Source organism: Mobula birostris, chromosome 2, assembly GCF_030028105.1.
Source record: "Mobula birostris isolate sMobBir1 chromosome 2, sMobBir1.hap1, whole genome shotgun sequence".
In the NCBI taxonomy this organism is placed as follows: Eukaryota; Metazoa; Chordata; class Chondrichthyes; order Myliobatiformes; family Myliobatidae; genus Mobula; species Mobula birostris.
In genome coordinates, this window is record NC_092371.1 from 6750690 (window position 1) to 6770961 (window position 20272).

Consider the following 20272-nt stretch of genomic DNA (forward strand, 5'->3'; position numbering starts at 1 on the left):
GGGCTTTTGGTTCTGAAATGTGGCCTTGTACAACTGCAACCTAACGTCACAACTTCTGCATTCATTCCCCTGACCATTGTGCCAAACTCCTCCTTCACTGCACTGTCTACCTGTGACTCCTCCTTCCGGTAATCTCTCAGGGACAGGCGGGTGTGACTATGCTAGATACAGGCGAAGGAGACATCATCAATGAAATGTTTCTTCTTGATCCTGCAGGTTTGAACCATGCAAACATGACAGGCCACACCATTCACTTCACACATTACAGAGAGCCTCCGGGTGAATAAAATGAGTTTATTAAAGTACATTTTACTTAGCATCTTTCAGGATAGCTAGGTGGTAATATAGTGATATCTGACAAAGTGCCTTTAGTCACCTTTATAGTCCTTGTATACATTTGAAAATACATAAATAATTACTATGTAAACGCCTCCATATTTACAATTATAAAATTTTAATATAAATCTTTATATTAAATCTGTGCATATATAGTAAGAAGATAGTTCCTTCTGATCAATTCTAATTAAAGGAGAATTCGTCCATATAATGGCAGAGGGTTTTGCACACAAGTGATAGGAATTGTTATCGGCCTTGATGTCTTCCCCAAATAAGCAATGGTAAAATTCCAATAATTCACTATCCAATTGTTGGCATCTGGGAGATAGTTCCAGTTGTCTCTTTAAGCTTGCCGGGGTCCCATTTCCCCATGTTCCTTTTAATTACACTGAATTACAATTCCCATGCTCTCCTTAATCTGTTCACTGGAACATTTATTATGCCACTGTGAATAAAAAGCAATTTAAACTGGGGTTGGGAAATTAAGAATAGTATCCATAGATCTGGAAAATATACTCATCCCAGTACCAAGGTCCCAAAGATGCTGAATTATCAGAGTTTTACCATTAAAGGTTGTGGCCAAAACTTCAGCAATACAAAGCAAGGGTAAAACAAAAATCCTCAAGCAGGGAACAAGGGAGGTCAGAGGAGGGACTGAGAAATAAAATAACAATGCGCACTATTCCAGCCCCATGACTCTCTTATTAGGCATGGTGGGCAGTGGAAGCTTTGTGTGTGAGTGATTCAGAGTGGCAGAGTCAGAGTGGTCTTACAAAGCAGTACATTCCTTTACGTTGAGATATACAAAAAGAGGGAGGCTCATGTCCCTGCCATTCAGAACCGACCAACATCAGGGCCACCCAATGGAATCAGATAGCCCAACGGAATCAGGTATTGATACACATAACAAGTACAGCAGATTTTGAACAGATAAGACAACTGGTTCCCAACAGCTGTTTCCATCCAAGGTGGACATCAATATTAAAGCTGAATGGAATTTCTTGTATGAATCAGTGTAATTAGCCATCTCTCAGAGATGTTTACAACATAATTCAACCCAACTCATTTGGTCCAACTTGTTTCTAAAATGGACATCTGTGTAGGAAAGAAGGAAGCTCCTGTCCAGTTAAGTAAGACTGTGTGGCGATACAGATTCCAGAACGAGGGGTCACAGTTTGAGGATAGAGGGGAAGCCTTTTAGGACCGAGATTAGGAAAAACTTCCTCACACAGAGAGTGGTGAATCTGTGGAATTCTCTGCCACAGGAAACAGTTGAGGCCAGTTCATTGGCTATATTTAAGAGGGAGTTAGATATGGCCCTTGTGGCTACGGGGGTCAGGGGGTATGGAGGGAAGGCTGGGGCAGTGTTCTGAGTTGGATGATCAGCCATGATCATAATAAATGGCGGTGCAGGCTCGAAGGGCCGAATGGCCTACTCCTGCACCTATTTTCTATGTTTCTATGATACTCAAACGTGAGATTTTCCCCAAACATCCAGGGTCTTTACCCCAGGGTGGGGGAAGTCCAAACCTGGGGTGGGGTAGGGGGTTGCGTTCAGGGTGAGAAGGAAAGGGTTTATTTCTCCTGATTTAGAGATACAGCACAGGAACCAACAAGCCCACACTGCTCAAACCATGTGACCAATTAACCTACTAACCCATCTGTGGAATGTGGGAGAAACCCACGTGGCCATGGGGAGAACGTACAAACTTCTTACAAACAGCAGTGGGGCTGTACCCTGATCACTGGCACTGTGTTAGCATTACACTCAAATACTATGCTACCACCATGCAGCTTATTTAATACAGCCCCAAGGGGCAACTTCTTCATGCAGAGGGTGGCGAGTCTATGGAAAAGCACCCAGAGGAAGTGATTGAGGCAGGTACAATTGTATCATTTCAGAAGCACTTGGATAAGCAGATGGGAGGGGAAAGGCCTGGAGGGATATGGGCTGAATGCAGGAAATTGGGACCATGGTCAGCATGGACTGATGGGCCGAAGGGCCTGTGTCCAAGCTGTATTGCTCTATAACTGTTTGGGCTGGGGAGTCTGCGAAAGGCTTCCCATGTCTTGTACAGTGTAATTTGGAGGATACCCAGTGATAGATACAGATGCAACTCAGGAACTTACTGCTTTACCATGCACTACCTTAATGTGCTGTGTAATGATTTGATCTGTATGAGCAGCCTGCAAGACAAGCTTTTCACTTGTGACAACAATAAACCAATTCCAACTGGTACTGCATATACATGCCTGCCATTTATATAGAAAGAAATTCAACTGTTTGTCTTGCAATTCACAACAGCGACCTCATTGACTAACATTTCAGTTCTGATGTGCATCCTTCCAACACAAGACCATTCCGGCCATCACTTCCATGCCAACTCTCAGAACAACCACAATTCCCATTTACATTCCCACCAACTCCCAATCGCTTCTCCCACCCCTTATCGAGGAAAAACTTACGGCTGCCAATTAATTCACCAACCCTGCAGGTCGCCCAAACATGGGAGGGAACTGGGTTACACCCACAGTCAATAGGATGAATGTGTAAACTTCACACAGGCAGACAGAGCCAAAGGTCGGGATTGAACCCAGCTCTCTTGAGCTGCAGGGCATAGTGTCTCCCCACTGCGCAGCCCCATCCTCCCATTATAGCGTCATACAGGTCCTACAGCCCAACTCAACCATGCCGCTCCCATTCAAGCTAGACGCACCTGCCAGCATCTAGCCCACATCCTTCTAAATCTTTCCTACCCATGAAGTTGCCCAAGTGTCTTTTAATGTGCTAATGTACCTACCTCAACCATTTCTTTTGGCAGCTTATTCCAAACACACACACCACCCTTTGTGTGTAAAAAAGCCACCCTTAAGTTCCTATTAAATACCCTCTCACCTAAAACCTCTGCCCTCTAGTTCCCCAACTCTAGGAAAAAAGTACCAATACCTATCACTGTCCCTCATGATTCTACACACTTCTATAAGGTCACCCCTCGGTCTCCTGCACTCCAAGGAATGCAGTCCCAGCCTGCCGAACCTTTCCCTGTAACTCAGGTCCCTGAAGTTTTACACACCCGAGTCTACACAGTTCCCAGCTGTTTAGAATTCCTTTGACTGGGAAGCCAATAGCCTTGAAAAGGTGGAGGGGGGAAGAAGGGGAAGGTGTGGAGGAGGACAGCAGGCACTTTCCCCTCACGTCCAGTGGTTCAATTGGGAGTCTTGTGAGCAACAAGACCTCCCCCAAATTAGGAATGCAGTTAAATATTCTGCCTCATCCTTACTGGAACACAAACAAAAAAATTCAGACTTTCTTGGTCCTCAACTCACGACCCTCCCTCAACAGACCTTGGTAGATCATGCTGACCATCAGTTTCCAACACATCTACTCAGAGTAACAGGGCAGGTTTCCAAGTACTCTAGACCACCAAAGTCTCTGCTTACTTTCATCACCCATTTACACTCATCCCACTTTATCATCCTCATGTTCCTCTCCCTTTCCTGCCCATCCCCAGATCTGACCCCTCATCCGCACACAAAGGGGCCAACTAACCCACCTACTCGGAGAGTGGGAGGGAACCAGAGCACTTGGGAGAGACCCTCGCGGTCACAGGGAGGACGGATAAATTCCACGCGCACATAAGAAGCTCAGGAGGTCGGGACTGAACCCCTGTCTTTGGAGCTGCGAGGCAGCAGTTCTACTCATTGTGCTCCCTTCTCTTCAACAATGCTCAACGCCCAAGGAGGACATCTTATTGCAGGCGTGGGGCTGGCATTCTGTGCTGCATGGGCTGCAACACTTGTAGGCTGTCCCCCAGGTGTGTGGGTCGTGAATATAAATGATGCACCTCCTTAGGTGTGTGGGTTGTGAATACAAACAAGGTATTTCACTGTTTGTTTCGATGTACATGTGATAATTCAGAATGAAAACAATGGAAACGGGGACACTGGATGCAGGCGACAAGCAGATCAAAGGGACAGGGACCGAGGGAGGGAAAACTACTTTATTTATTGAGGTAGGATACACCCACAGTCCAAGCAGGTGAATGGCCTCACCCCAGTGTGATCTCGCTGGTGACTCCATAGGTGGTATGACTGAGTGAATCCCTTCCCACAGTCTGAGCACATGAATGGCCTCTCTCCAGTGTGAACTGACTAGTGTGTCAGTAGGTGAGCTAACCATTTGAATTCCTTCCCACAGTCTGAGCAGATGAACAGCCTCTCCCCAGTGTGAACTCGCTGATGTACCTCCAGTTGAGATGACTGAGAGAATTCCTTCCCACAGTCCGAGCAGGTGAATGGCCGCTCCCCGGTGTGAACTCGCTGGTGAGCCATTAGGTCAGATGACCGAGTGAATCCTTCCCCACAAATTCCGCAGGTGACTAGCCTCTGCTCAGTGTGACACACCCCAACACTTGGATTTGGAGGCTTGCATGCCTCAATGACTCAGAGCGCTATAGTGGCTAGAGTCAGGGCCTTGTGCCTTGGCTCTTGGTAGGGTCACCCACGGCAAAAAGGGTCAAAAGGTAGAGAACAGGTTCAAGGGGTTCTGCTCAGGGCTAACAACTCTGACTGGTCAAACAAAATAGTTACGGAAACAGCAAGAAGAATCCTCCTGTACCTGTGTGTGATGGTATGGACAGGCAGAGATGGAGGACCTGCACTGCTGCCCTAAACACCAGTGACATAACAGGCAGTAAGTAAGAGATACAGCTCAGACCAGCCCCTTCCAGCCCGTCGAGCTGCCCCACCCAGATTTAACCCTCGCCTAATCACAGGACAATAAGATGTCCCTCCCAACAGCACGGAGGGCTTTCCTACACCTCAAGGACTGCAGCGGTTCAAGAAGGCAGCTCATCACCACCTTCTCAAGGGCAACTAGGGATGGGCAATAAATGCTGGCTTAGCTGGCGATGCCCACATCCCGTAAATGAATTTTTAAAAATTACAATGACCAATTAGCCTACTAACAGGTAGAGCTTTGAACTACAGGAGGAAAGCAGAGCACCGGGAGGAAACCCACACGCTCACAGGCAGAACGTACAAACTCCTTACAGACAGTGCTGGAACTGAACTCTGACGCTCCCGAGCTGTAATAGTGTCATGCTAACCCCCGTGCTACTGTGGCGTTTCTCTTGGGCTTCAGAACACACAGCACATTACAGGCCCTTCAGAATGTTGGCAATCATTGCTACAGAGATTGAATTTAAGAGCAGGGAGGTTATGCTGCAATTGTACAGGGTACTGGTGAGAATACACCTGGAGTATTGCATGAAGTTCTGGTCTCCTTACTTGATGAGACATGTAACACACACAAAAGTTGCTGGTGAACGCAGCAGGCCAGGCAGCATCTCTAGGAAAAGGTACAGTCGCCATTTCGGGCCAAGACCCTTCGTCAGGACTAACATCTGCAGAATTCCTCGTGTTTGCGTTGATGAGAGATGTACTGGCTTTGGAGGGAGCGCGGAGGAGGTTCACCAGATTGATTCTGGAGGTGAAAGGGTTAGACTATGAGGAGAGATTGAGTCACCTGGGACTATACTTACTGAAGTTCAGAAGGATAGGTGGGGATCTCTCAGAAACATTGAAAATTATAAAGAATGAGGCAGGAAAGTTGATTCCACTGGTAGGTGAGACTAGAACTAGGAGACACAGCCACAAGATTCAGGGCAGTAGATTTAAGATGGAGATGAGGAGAAATTACTTTCCCCAGAGAGGAGTGAATCAGCAGAATTCTCTGCCCAGGGAGGCAGCAGAGGCTACCTCAGTAAATATACTTATGACAGAGTTAGATAGATTTGTGCATAGCATGGGAAATGAGAGTTGAATAGTAGTGGAATTAAAAGTTATGGGGAAGAGGCAGGGAGGTGGAGCTGAGTCCTCAGTCAGGTCAGCCACGTTATTGAATGGCGAAGCAGGCTCAATGGGCCACATGGCCGACTGCTGCTCCTGTTTCTTCTGTTCCGAGGTGGGCAAATCCCTCAGGAGTGATTGAGCAGTATTTCTAACCAGCAGGGGCACGAGGTGATGAACTGTCTGGAGTAACAGGGGCCCCAGCCTTTGGCGAAGCTGATGCGGATACTGTTGGGATCGTAAGGTCCATCCGAGAACCCACCCGGGCTCACGGCCCGCTGCAAGGCACGCGACTTGCCATAGTCGAAAACCTTGACAGAGTAGCCGGGCAGCACCTTGTGGACAGAGACCGCGCGGGAGCCAGGCAGGCCCAGGGTGGGTGAGCTGACAAAAATGGGGTGCTGGCTACGGTTGTAGACCCAGACGCCGTCCCACTCCCGGCTTAGCAGCACGCCTCCACCGATCTTGCCGCGGGTACGCCGCACCATCTCATGGCGGTTGGCCACATGCAGCTGGCCCAGACAGAAGCCGCTGCCGCGTGGCAGATCACAGAAGACGCCCACCGAGGGCTCGTGGACGGCGAAGAGGCGACCCACGCGGGTTCTGTGCTCCCAGTATGCCACGCTGCACCAGTGTCCCTCTCTGGGCAGGTAAGGAGACAGGCCAACATCTGCAAAACAAGGTGAGTGTATTCAGCTAGAGGAGAGTTCACAACATAACCAAAAACAACACCTCCCTCTCCAAGAAACTTACGGAAGAACTTTTGCGGCAGGTCGTGCCACCAGAGCCTGAGTGACTTTCTCAAGGAGTTGACAAAACAAATCGATGTGGATGTGGCGTATATTGACAATGAAAGGCTCATCCCGAAAATCACAGGAATTGGGGCCAGACGGGATAAACCCCGGGTTACAATGGGAAGCGAGGGAAGAGATAGCTGAACCTTTGACAATGATCTTTGCATCCTCACTGGCCACAGGAGCAGTACAAGATGATTGGAGGGTGGAAAATGTTATTCCTCTGTTCAAGAAAGGGAATAGGGATAACCATGGAAATTTACAGACCATGGTTAGTGAGTCTTACTTCAGTGGTGGGCAAATTACTCTTTAGAGACATGAATTATGAGCATTTGGAGAAGCATAGACTAATTAGGGACAGTCAGCATGGCTTTGTGAGGGGCAGGTCATGCCTCATGAGCCTGATTAAATTCTTTGAAGATGTGAAGGGAGAGAAGTAGATGTGGTGTATATGGATTCTAGTAAAGCAGTCGACAAGGTATGCTCATTCAGAAAGTCAGGGACGGGGGGCATGGGATCCAGGAAACTTGGCAGTGTGGATTCAGAATTGGCTTGCCCACCAGAGGCAGAGGGTGTTAACAGATGGAGCGTATTCTGCCTGGAGGTCAGTGACCAGTGGTGTTTCGCAGGGATTTTTCATGAGACCCCTGCTCTTTGTGACTTTTATAATGTGGGCCGAAGGGCCTGTACTGCGCTGTACTATTCTATAAATGATTTGGATAAGGAGGTGGTTTGGTAAGTTTGCATATTACAGAGGTTGGTGGTGATATGGATAGTGGGGAAGGTCGTGTAGATGACAACAGACATTGATAGGATGCAAAGCTGGGCTGAAAAGTAGCAGATGGTATTTACTACGGAAAAATGTGAAGAGGTATACTTCGAAGATCTAACTTGACAGCAGACTACAGGGTTAATGACAGGATTCCTAGCAGTGTAGAGGAACAGAGGGACCTTGGGATCCACATCTATACATCCTGCGAAGTTACTGCACAAGTTTGTGTTTGCCTTCATTAATCGGGGGTTGAGTTCAAGATCCACGAGTAATGTTGCAGCTCTACAAAACCCTGGTTAGACCACACTTGGGAGTGTGTTCACTTCTGGTCACCTCGTTATAGGAAGGACGTGGAAGCTTTAGAGAAGAAGCAGAGGAGATTTACCAGGATGTCGCCAGAATTAGAGAGCATATCCTTATGAGGAAAGGTTGAGCAAGCTCGGGCTTTCTCGTAGGAGCAAAGGAGGATGAGAGGCGACTTGATAGAAGTGTATATGATACGAGGCATTGACAGAGTGGACAGCCAGCTCCTTTTTCCCCAGGGCAGACATGGCTAATATGAAAGGGCATAATTTTAAGGTGAATAGAGGCAAGGATACATCAGGGTTGTCAGAGGTAGATTTTTTTTGTAGATTTCTCCCCCCCTTCTCTTTTTCCATTTCCAATTATGATTCTCTCACCCATTCTCATCTCCTCACCTCCCTCTGGTTCCCTTCCTCCTTCCCTTTCTTCCATAGTCCACTGTCTTCTCTTTCTTCAGCCCTTTACCCCTTCCGCACAGCTTCTCACTTCATCTCCTTTCCCTCCCCCCCCCCCATCAGGCTCCTGTTGGCCAAGTTACAGAGATACAGAACGATGGCAGACCCTTCCGGCCCAGTGAGCCCGTGCTGCCAATTACACCCGTGAGGCTGACTAACCTTTAGACCGCGGGAGGAAACCGGAGCAGCCGGAGGAAACCCACACAGTCCCGCTGGGAACGTACACAGCAGTGGGAATGGAGCCCGGCTCACTGGCACTGTAGCAGCACCACGCGACCAGTACCACCCCATTGTATTATTGTCACAAGTACCAAAATGCAGTGAAAAGTTTGTCAAACAGATCGAATCATTACACAGTGCACTGAATGCAGAATAAAGTGTAGTCAGAGAGAAAGTGCACAGTGCAGATAAACGGTAAAATGCAAGACCATAAACCAGACAGATAGTGATGCCAAGAGTAAATCTCCCCCCTCATCTTAATTCTTGATTCCCCCGCAACCTGGGGGGGTGGTGAGGGCAGAAGTAATCAGATTCATTTATCAATCACAAGTACCATCACAACATACAGTGAAATACACTGTTCGCATTAATAACCAACAGAACCCAAGGATGCACTGGGGGCAGCCCACAAGCATCGCCACACACTCTGGCGCCAACACGGCATGCCCACAATGCTTGGCAGAACACCACAGAACAGAACATAACAAGCAGCAAAAGAACAGCAGAAAAACAAGCCCCTTTCCTCCCTCCCGCCCACTCTCCTCCAACCCCAGCACAGACAACAGGCCTTTGGCTTCCCCAGTGGGCTTCAGATTCGTAGACCCAGGCCCTCAGCTATTGAGCTTCTTGTAATATATATTATGAGAAGGCTAATGTGGGGGCGGGGGAGAAGAAAAAGAGCAAGGAGTGGGGTCAGTTAATCAAGCAGCTGATTGGACTGATCCCGTGCTTGCAGCGGGAGCTGGACATGGAAGGGGCGAGGCTGTGGTAAAGGTCAGTGATCGAGCACAGCGGCAATGAGACCAGACATTCTGACTGCTGGGCTGTGGTCATGGGACTCCCCCCACCTACAGCAGAGTAGCAGCCAAGCTCTCTGCCTGGGCTCACAGCCAAGTACACAATTAAAAAAAAATAAGAGTTTTTCCTCAGAAAGTGCGTCAAGGCACATTGTAGACCGCTGCTGTGTCAGTTCCCGTTTCCTCTGGCAGGGTCCAGAGAGGAGGGTGTCCAAAAATAACCATCCAAACCCCACTCACATTGGTGTAGGAGGGGGAGGGGAAGAGAAGGATTTTTTTTCAATGGATTTAGTTTCTGGATGGAGGGGAGGGGAAAAGTTTATTTTTCAATTTATCCAAACAGCAACAGGAAACAGATCAAGACTGTGTCCTGTACTTGATCCAAAACTGTTTGTTACAAGACAAATACAGACTCAACAAGACTTATTTACTTCACTACATGATAAACAAGGTGGGAGCACGTGATAGCAGCAGGCAACCTCTCATTTCACCAAAGGTTCTAGCAAGTTTCCACAAAATGAAAGGTGGAGAGCAATCTGACCGGTTGCTTCACCATCTAGATGGAGACTCCAGAACACAAGATCAGAAAAGGCTGCAGAGGGCTGTGAACTCAGCCAGCTCCCTCACGGGCACCATCAAGGACATCTTCACAAGGTGTCCATCACAAAGGACCCCCATCTCCCAGGGCACCTTATCACTGCCATCAGGAAGAAGGTACAGCAGCCTAAAGACTCTATACTCAATGTTTTAGGAACAGCTTTAGTCCACGGGCCCATGACACACCGAAGGAACAGCATTAGGCCACTCGGCCCATCCAGTGCTGTGCCATTCCATCATGGCAGATTTACTATCCCTCTCAACCCCATTTTCCGCCTTCTCCCTGTGACATTTGACGCTGACTAATCAAGACCCTATCGGCTTCTGCTTTAAATATACTGGCCTCTATGGCTGTCTGTGACAATGAATTCCACAGATTCAGCGCCCTCTGGCTGAAGAAATTGCTCCTCGTCTCTCTTCTAAACAGACTCATTGTGTCTAATGGAGCTTCTTCTCTGCCGCCATCAGATTTCTGAACAGTCCATGAACGATACATCCGTATTTTGCATGACTTAATTATTTTTATATTTCTTAATTGTAACAGAGTAATTGTATGTATTGCACTGTACTGCTACTGCAAAACAACAAATTTCAGAACATACAGGATGTCAGCGATAATATACCTGATTCTGATTTCTATTCAAAACTCAAAGGGAAATGTGCGTGAGGAATGGGGAAGGGAGAGAGTGAAGAATACTCATCCCAATAACTGTCCTCCTCCCTCCACACAGCCAGCACCCAAATGGACAGATCGCATCCCACCAAACGTCAACTTTCCTCTCATGGTAGCCCTCTCACCCAGCTCAGTAGAAGTCTTTATAAAGATTCGCTTTTTTGTCTCACGTACATTGAGACAATTTGCTTTTTGCATCAATGACCAACAGTTGGCTCATACCAGGAATTATCCTAGTTATCGTATGCTGAATCTCCGGTCAGGCCGCACTTGGCGGATAGTGAGCACTTCCAGTCGCTCCATTAACAGGAAGGATGTGGAGGCTTTGGAGAGGGTGCCAGGATGCTGCCTGGATTAGAGGGTGTAAGCTACAAAATGACGGACAAACTTGGGATGTTTTCTCTGGAGTGGCAGACTGAGGGGAGACCTGATCGTAGGATGAGGTAGACAGTCTGAGAGATTTCCCAGGTCAGAGATGTCAAACACTAGCCTTACGCAGTGTCTAAGCCCTGGCACCCAGCCCCAGGAGTGTGTTACAGGTTGGTTAAGAGGAAGTTTTACCCTGTAACCGGTGCTGCCTTTCCCTGGGAGAGAATGAGTGTGCGTGAGGGAGATGTGAGACATGAGACATGACAGTATTGAGGGAACTTTACTGTGTCCAATCCATCGATGAACCACAGAATACTTTCCTCTGCAAACCACCCCAACAGTAAATAAAAACAAACCTGCAGATGCTAGAAAATCTGGGATAAAAGCAAACAACATTTGATAAACCCAGCAGCACCCATGTTTGAAGACAGATAGAGTTAATGCTTCAGGAGAATTTCCTTCAATTGGATCTGGCAAACCTCTGAACCAGCCACACTACTCAATGGGTAGCTAATTACTATTTCCATGGTAATGCTCTTCACGTTTTCCTGCATTAAATTGACAACTGCATTGGTGCTGCTTCAGGTACACGTGCTGAGCTTGTCAATTTGATCAACTTCCACCCTGCCCTTAAACTCGCGGTCCATTTCTGATACCTCTCTACTCTTCCTCGATTTCCCCGTCTCTATCTCAGGAGACAAACTGCCTACCGACATCTATTATAAACCTACTGATTCCCATGGCTATCTTGACTCTTCCCATCCTGTCTCCTGTAAAAATGCTATTCCTTTTCTCTGTTCCCAGGATGAAATTCTCCTTTCCAGAGCAACTGAAATGAGTTTCTTCAAAGAATGGGATTTTCCTTTTTCCACCAGTGATTCTACCCTCACCTGTATCTCCTTCATTTCCCAAACATCCACATTCACCCCATCTTCCCACTACCTTAACTGGGATAGAGATCATCTTCTCCTCATCTACCACCCAATAAGTCCCCAAATCTAACTCATCATTGTCCACTACCTGCATCACCTTCAATGGGATCCTACCACCAAACACATCTTCACCCGCCCCCCCCCCAATCTCTGCAGCAAATGCTCCCTCTGTGATTCCCTTGTCCACTCATCCCTCTCCACTAATCTCCCTACTAACACTTACCCCTACAAGCCACAGAAATGCTACACCTGCCCGTTCACTTCCTCCCCCACCTCCATTTAGGACCCCCAAACAGTCCTTCCAGCTGAGGCAACGCTTCACCTGCAAATCTGCTGGGGTTGTCTATTGTGTCCGGTGCTCCCAATGCGGCCTCCTCTGCACTGGTGAGACCTGACGTAAATTGGGGGGCCGCTTTGTTCAGCACCTCCGCTCCGTCTGCCAAAAGCAAAATTTCTCAGTGGCCAACCATTTTAATTCCTATCCCCATTCGGACATGTTGCTCCATGGCCTCCTCTTTTGCTATGACGAGACCACTCTCGGGGTGGAGGAGTAGCCCCTCATACTCCATCTAGGTAGCCTTCAAACTGATGGTAGAAACATTGAACTCTCCTTCTGGTAATTTATTTATTCCCTCCTCACACCCCCCCACACCTCTCTCTTCTTCTATTCCCAGTCTAGTCTTTTACCTCTTCTCCTTACCTGCCTATCACCTCCCCCTGCTGCCCCTCCTTCTTCCCTTTGTCCCATGGTCCACTCTCCTCCCCTATCAGAATCCTTCTTCTCCAGCTCACCCACCTGGCTTCACCTATCACCTTCTCGCTATCCTCATTGCCCTCCCCACACTTTTTTATTCTGGCTTCTTCCCCCTTCCTTTCCAGTTCTGTTGAAGAGTTTTGGTCCAAAACATTGACTGTTTATTCCATAGTTGCTGCCTGACCTACCGAGTTCCTCCAGCATTTTGCGTATGTAACTCTTCACTTCCAGCATCAGTAGACTCTCTTGTGTTTCTAAAGAGTCTTCGGTCCTTCAGAAGAGCTTCCCTTCTAACTGGAGCTGGCCATTCCATTGAGCATTCCCACCATTCCTGTTATTACCTTCGGAAGCTGCCCTCTCCGCTTGCCTGGATAAGTTCACTTCAGTGTCATTTGGTGCTTCGCCACCATCATGGTCATAGCAACCTGCTCGGTTGGCTCCACATCCACAATCACTCCATTACTGACACCGTTTGTAGTTTTGTCAGAATGCAGAGGAAATTTACAAGGATGTTGCTGGGACGAGAGGAAAGGTTAGGACTTTTTTTCCTTGGAGAGCAGCAGAATGAGGGGAGATTTGATATGAGGTACACGAAGTTATAAATTGAATTGAATTGACTTTATCAGAATCCGGTTTATTATCACCGGCACGTGACGTGAAATTTGTTAACTTAGCAGCAGCAGTTCAATGCAATACATAATCTAGCAGAGAGAAAAAATATTAATAATAAATAAAATAAAACATAATAGTAAATAAACAAGTAAATCAATTACATATATTGAATAGATTAAAAAAGCATGCAAAAACAGAAATACTATATATTAAAAAAATTGACGTAGTGTCCAAAGCTTCAATGTCCATTTAGGAATTGGATGGCAGAGGGGAAGAAGCTGTTCCTGAATCGCTGAGTGTGTGCTTTCAGGCTTCTGTACCTCCTACCTGATGGTAACAGTGAGAAATGGGCATACCCTGGGAGCTGGAGGTCCTTAATAATGGACGCTGCCTTTCTGAGACACCGCTCCCTAAAGCTATCCTGGGTACTTTGTAGGCTAGTGCCCAAGATGGAGCTGACTAGACTTACAACCCTCTGCAGCTTCTCTCGGTCCTGTGCAGTAGCCCCTCCATACCAGACAGTGATGCAGCCTGTCAGAATGCTCTCCACGGCATAACTACAGAAGTTTTTGAGTGTATTTGTTGACAGCTACATCTCTTCAATCTCCTAATAAAGTATAGCTACTGTCTTGGCTTCTTTATAACTACATCGACATGTTGGAATCAGCTTAGATCCTCAAAGATCTTGACACCCAGGAACTTGAAACTGCTCACTCTCTCCACTTCTGATCCCTCTATGAGGATTGGAGTGTGTTCCTCGTCTTACCCACCCTGAAGTCCACAATCTGCTCTTTCATCTTACTGACGTTGAGTGCCAGGTTGTTGCTGCAGCACCATCCCACTAGTTGGCATATCTCACTCCTGTACGCCCTCTCGTCACCACCTGAGATTCCACCAGCAATGGTTGTACTGTCAGCAAATCTATAGATGATATTTGAGCTATGCCTAGCCACACAGTCATGTGTGTATAGAGAGTAGAGCAGTGGACTAAGCACACACCCCTGACGTGCGCCAGTGTTGATCGTCAGCAAGGAGGAGATATTATCACCAATCCGCACAGACTGCGGTCTTCTGGTTAGGAAGTCAAGGAATCAATTGCAGAGGAGGTACAGAGGTCCAGGTTCTACAACTTCTCAATCAGGATTGTGGGAATGATGGTGTTAAATGCTGAGCTATAGTTGATGTACAGCACCCTGACTTAGGTGTGTGTGTTGTCCAGGTGGTCTAAAGCCTTACTTAAATCCTTCACATACATGAGCAGTAAAACTCTTTACGTTATGTCTCCATTCAAATGCAATTATAGTAAATAATAATAAATATTACATACAGCAGGACACAGTCAATATAACAAAGGAATACTGTTGTGTCAGTGTGAATTAATCAGTCTGATGGCCTGGTGGAAGAAGCCGTCCCGGAGTCTGTTGGTCCTGGCTTTACTGCAGCGGTATTGTTTCCCGGATGGTAGCAGCTGGAACAGTTTGTGGTTGGGGTGACTCAGGTCCCCAGTGATTCTTTGGGCCCTTTTTACACACCTGTCCTTGTAAATGTCCTGAATAGTGGGAAGTTCACATCTACAGATACACTGGGCTGTCTGCACCACTCTCTGCAGAGTCCTGCAATTGAAGCAAGTACAGTTTCCATACCAGGCAGTGATGCAGCCAGTCAGGATGTTCTCAATTGTGCCCCTTTAGAAAGTTCTTAGAATTTGGGGGGCCATACCAAACCTCCTCAACTGTCTGAGGTGAAAGAGGCGCTGTTGTGCTTTTTTCACTGCACAGCTGGAATGTACAGACCACGTGAGATCCTTGGTGATGTTTATGCTGAGGAACTTAAAGCTGTTCACCCTCTCAACCCCAGATCCATTGATGTCAATAGGGGTTAGCCAGTCTCCATTCCTACTGTAGTCCACAACCAACTCCTTCGTTTTTGCGACGTTGAGACAGAGTAAATGAAAGCAGGTTTTTTCTACTGATTTTAGGTGAGGCTAAAACTAGAGGTCAGGGATTACGGGTGAAATGTTTCAGGGAACCTGAAAGGGCACTTCTTCACTCAAACGTTGGAAAGTGTGGAATGAGTTGCCAGCAGAAGTGGTAGATGCAGGTTCAATTGCAACACTTAAGAGAAGTTTGTAAAAGTACATGGATGAGAGGGGTATTAAGAACCATGGAACCGGGTGCAGATGCATGGGACTGAGAATATTAATAGTTTGGCATGGAGTAGATGGGCTGAAGGGCATGTTTCTGTGCTGTAGTGCTCTATGGAAGGAAGATACTGGGATGAAGTGGTTCAGCTAACGGGACAGACCTGATTGTCTTTACCATGGAAAAGTATGACAGATGTATGAAATTAACAAGGTGACCTTATACAAGATTATGACACAATAAATAAAGTCGGTGGTCAGTCTTCCTCCTCTGGTTAGTGGAGTCTAAAACTAGAGAACACAGGTTAAATGTGAGGGGGTAAGTTTTAAAGGAGACCTGAGGGAGTTTTTCCATACAGAGAGTGATAGGTATATGGAACGAGCTGCCAGTGGTCGAAGTGGGTATTAGTACAATGTTTAAAAGACAATAGATAGGAAATATTTAGAGGGTTATGGGCCAAACTTTAAGTTCATGTTATAATTTTAGAGGATCTGTCCAGGGTGTAGCATGCAATTGCAACCTGAAGAAAAGACGGCAGCACCTCTACTTCCTTAGGAGTTTGCAAAGATTTCGTATGACATCTGAGACTTCGACAACCTTCTATAGATGTGCAGTGGAGAGCACATTGACTGGTTGCATCACAGCTTGGTATGGAAACACCATTTCCCTTGAATGGAAAATGCTACAAAAAAGTAGTAGATACGGCCCTGTCCATCTGGGGAAAAGCCCTCCCCACCATTGAGTGCATCTATATGGAGCGCTATTGCAGGAAAGCGGCATCCATCATCAAAGACCCCCACTCAGGCCATGCTCTCTTCTCACTGCTGCCATCAGGAAGGTGGTACAGGAACCTCAGGACCCACACCACCAGGTTCAGGAACAGTTATTACCCCTCAACCATCAGAAAGGTGGTGCAGGAACCTCAGGACCCACACCACCAGGTTCAGGAACAGTTATTACCCCACAACCATCAGGCTCCTGAACCGGAGGGAATAACCTCACTCTCCCAGTCACCGAACTGTCCCTACAACTTATGGACTCAGTTTCAAGGACTCTTCATCTCATGTTCTCAATAGTTTTTGCTTAGTTACTTAGTTAGTTTATGCAGAGTTTGTTGTCTTTTGTACACTGGTTGTTTGTCTGCCCTGTTGGGTGTAGTCTTTCATTGATTCTGTGAAGTTTCTAGGAGATGCTGAGTATGCTCACAAGGAAACAAATTTCACGGTTGTAAATGGTGACATACATGTACTTTGGTAATAAATTTGCTTTGAACTTTGAAACTTGAGAAGTGGGATTAGCTCAAGTAGACACCATAGTCAGCATGGTGAGTTGTTTCCGTGTTGCATAATTCTATGACTGAGATTCTTTTTTTGGAGAATGATTGAATCTGGAACATATTGGACTGACAGCTCGAGTTCCTAGGTGTGAACATCACTAATTGCCCGTCCTGGTCTAACCACATTGACGTCATGGCCAAGAAGGCTTACCATCGCCTCCGCTTCCTCAGGAGGCTGAAGAAATTTGTCATGTCCTCATCCACCCTTTGCAAGTTTTACCATAGAAAGCGTCCTATCCTGATGCATTATGGCTTAGGACAGCCCTGCCTGAGACCACAAGAAACTGCAGAGAGTTGTGGACACAGCTCAGCACAACATGGACGTCAACCTCCCTTCCATGGGCTCTGTCTACGCTTCTCAATGTCTCAGTAAAGCAGCCGACATCATCAAAGACCCCATCCAAGCCCAGACGTTCTCTCTTTGCTCCCCTTCCATCGGGCAGAAGATACAAAACAAAACCTCTTACCAGGCTCCAAGACAGCTTCTATCCAGCTGTTATAAGATTATCAAATGGTCCCCTTGTCTGATGAGATGGATCGACCACACACAATCTAAAACAAGAGAAAATCTGCAGATGCTGGAAATCTGAGCAACACACACAAAATGCTGGAGGAACTCAGCAGGCCAGGCAGCATCTATGGAAAAAGTACAGTCGACGTTTCAGGCCAAAACCCTTCACACACAAGATGCTGGAGGAACTCAGCAGGCCAGGCAGCATCTATGGAAAAAAAAAGTACAATCTACCCCGTTACGAGTTTGCACCATGTTATCTATTTGCACCACACTTTCTCTGGAACCGTAACACTTTATTCTGCATAATGTATCGTTTTACTTTGCCCTACCTCAATGATCTGATCTGAATTAACAGTACGCAAGGCATGTGACAGTATAGCAAGCCGGTGGCGTAGTGGCACTTGCACCGGACTTCAAGGAGAGTGGTTCCAGGTTCAAACCCAGCCTGCTCCTTGGACACTTTCCATCCACACTGGGTCGAGCATCAAACTAACAACTCGACCTCGTAAAAAAAACAAATGCTAAAGTTTGCCGCCCAGTGTGTCACAAGGCGCAGAGAGGAACAACAAAACCATGACGATAACAAACCAGCTCCAACTTCACTGCTTGAGGGGAAGATGGAGACAGACAGGCTCAGACATTTTAGTATCTAGATGAGCATTCAGCTTGCACTAGCAGAAAGGATAAGGGCCAAATGCTCAAAAATGGGAATAGTAAAGTTAGGTACGTGATGGCCAGCACAGACACCATGGGCAGAACAGTGAAACAACTCAACGGGTCAGGTAGCATCTGTGGAAAAGAAATCACTTCCCATATCTGATCCCTGACGTTCTGAGTTTTAATCTGAAACATTAACCATTTCTCACTCTGACCTGTCAAGTGTTTTCAGATTCAGAGGAAACTGCAGGGTCTCGGGGTCCTAGAACGTCATAGCACAGAAACAGGCCATTCAGCCCAATTCGTACATGCTCACTGTGCTGCCCGGCGAGCAAGTCCCATCTTTGGCCCACAGCCCTCCAAAGCTCTCCTATCTACATACTAACCCAGATGGCTTGTAAATGTTGCAAATCTGTCCACTCATTCCAAATATGCACCACCCCCTGTGTGAAGAAGCCTTCCCCGATATCCTTTCTAAAATTCTCACCTCTGATCTTACACCTATGCTCCCTGCTTTTAGCCCTCCATCCCTAGGAAAAAGACTCACCCAGACTATGTGCCTCAGTGAGCCCTCAGGTCTCCCTTCATTCCCCTACGTTGTAGGTAGTAAAGTCCTGGTCAATGTAACATCTCCTAATAACTGAGTCCCAAGTCCAGGCAAAATCTAGGTTCGTAGGTACTTCTCACTGCCTCAGTAAAGCAGCCAGCAGAGTCAAGGATCCTATCCACCATGGACACCCCATCCACGCGCTCTTGGGCAAAAGACACAAAAGCATGAAAACATGAGGCTTAAGGACAGCTTCTACCCTGCTGTTTTAACACTACTGAATAATTCCCTAGTGCGATAAGATGGGAATCCTGGCCTTAAAATTTACCTTTTGACCTTGCATCTTGCCTGCACTGCATTTTCCTGTAGCTGCTGCACTTTGTTACGCACTTTCATCATTTTACCTTGTTCTAGCTCAAGGTACTGTGTAATGATTTGATCTGTATGAACAGTATGCAAGACAAGCTTTTCACTGGGTCTCGGTACATGTGACAATAAGAAACCAATTCCTAATAAAGTTGCACGGGGATCCTGTACAATAAAGGTTTGAAACAAATAAAGGCAACAGGTATGAACTTGCCGTCAAAGTTGTTCCACGTTTGGCTTGGAGACAGCTTGGAGTAAGGCGGTGGAGGAGATTCTGAGAGGAAAAGAAGATTATTATTGGTATTATAATTTGGATATGAAGAGATCTCTCATACTTCAGAGTACAAACAATTCATAAATCTGAGCAAATTTAGACAAATTTGACATCCAAATTAATACAATTGGACATAATCTAAAGATCTTTCAAACCACAGTGCATGCCATGGGATCTCAAGCTTCCTAAATTAACGCATTCTGAGGCACTGCCTTAAGGAGGCAACATCCATCACCAAAGACCCCCACCATCCGGGCCAGGCCATCTTCTCACAGCTCCCATAGGGCAGGAGGTACAGAAGCCTGAAGTCCCACACCACCAGGTTCAGGAACAGCGACTTCCCTTCAACTGTTCGGTTCTTGAACCAACCAGCACAACCCTGATCACCATCTCAGTACAGGAACGCTGTGACCACTTCGTATAATAATGCATTTTGTTTTGTTCTAATTGAGTTTCCTCATAAAAATTAACTACATTTTTCTTGCAAACGCTACTTATCTGATGCTATCTGCCGGTGATGCTGCCTGGTTTTCATTACACCTGTGCAGACGTGTACTTGTTTATCTGACAAAAAAAAACTCAACTTTGACTCGACCATTGGATCAGAGAGATTCAGCATGAAAACAGGCCCTTCGGCCCACCAAGTCCAAACTGACCATCAGTCACCCATTTACAGACCCTATATGAATTCAATTTGTTTATTCTCCATCTTAAACTAGCCACTACCCCCCCCCCCGATTCAACTCCTTATCTGTGCACTAGGGACAATAAACAGTGTCCGTCAGCCTGCACGTCGCGGAGGTGTGCTGGGGAATCCACTCGGCCACAGGAAGAACCTGCACACTCCACACAGACAGAGTCAGGATCGAACCCTGGGCTCACTGCTGCTGTGAGCTGGTCATTCTTCTAGTTGGCCACCGTGCTGACCAGTTTAATGGCAGCTCCCACCACCCACATGCCACATGGGGTCCAGG

General features: G+C 46.8%; 1 protein-coding gene across 3 annotated transcripts in view; it reads right to left on the minus strand.

Annotated features, from left to right (window-relative positions):
* Positions 1 to 255: 255 nt before the first annotated feature.
* LOC140211689 (mothers against decapentaplegic homolog 6-like) overlaps positions 256 to 20272 on the minus strand; it is a 29816-nt gene continuing 9799 nt past the window's right edge. For all 3 annotated transcript variants that reach the window (XM_072281768.1, XM_072281750.1, XM_072281758.1), the window contains 2 exons: positions 19239 to 19298; positions 256 to 6856 (listed from right to left, as the gene is read on the minus strand). In XM_072281768.1, coding sequence (XP_072137869.1) covers positions 6315 to 6856; positions 19239 to 19298 — 602 coding nt within the window. In that variant the 3' untranslated portion in view covers positions 256 to 6314. The remainder of the gene's footprint in view (positions 6857 to 19238; positions 19299 to 20272) is intronic.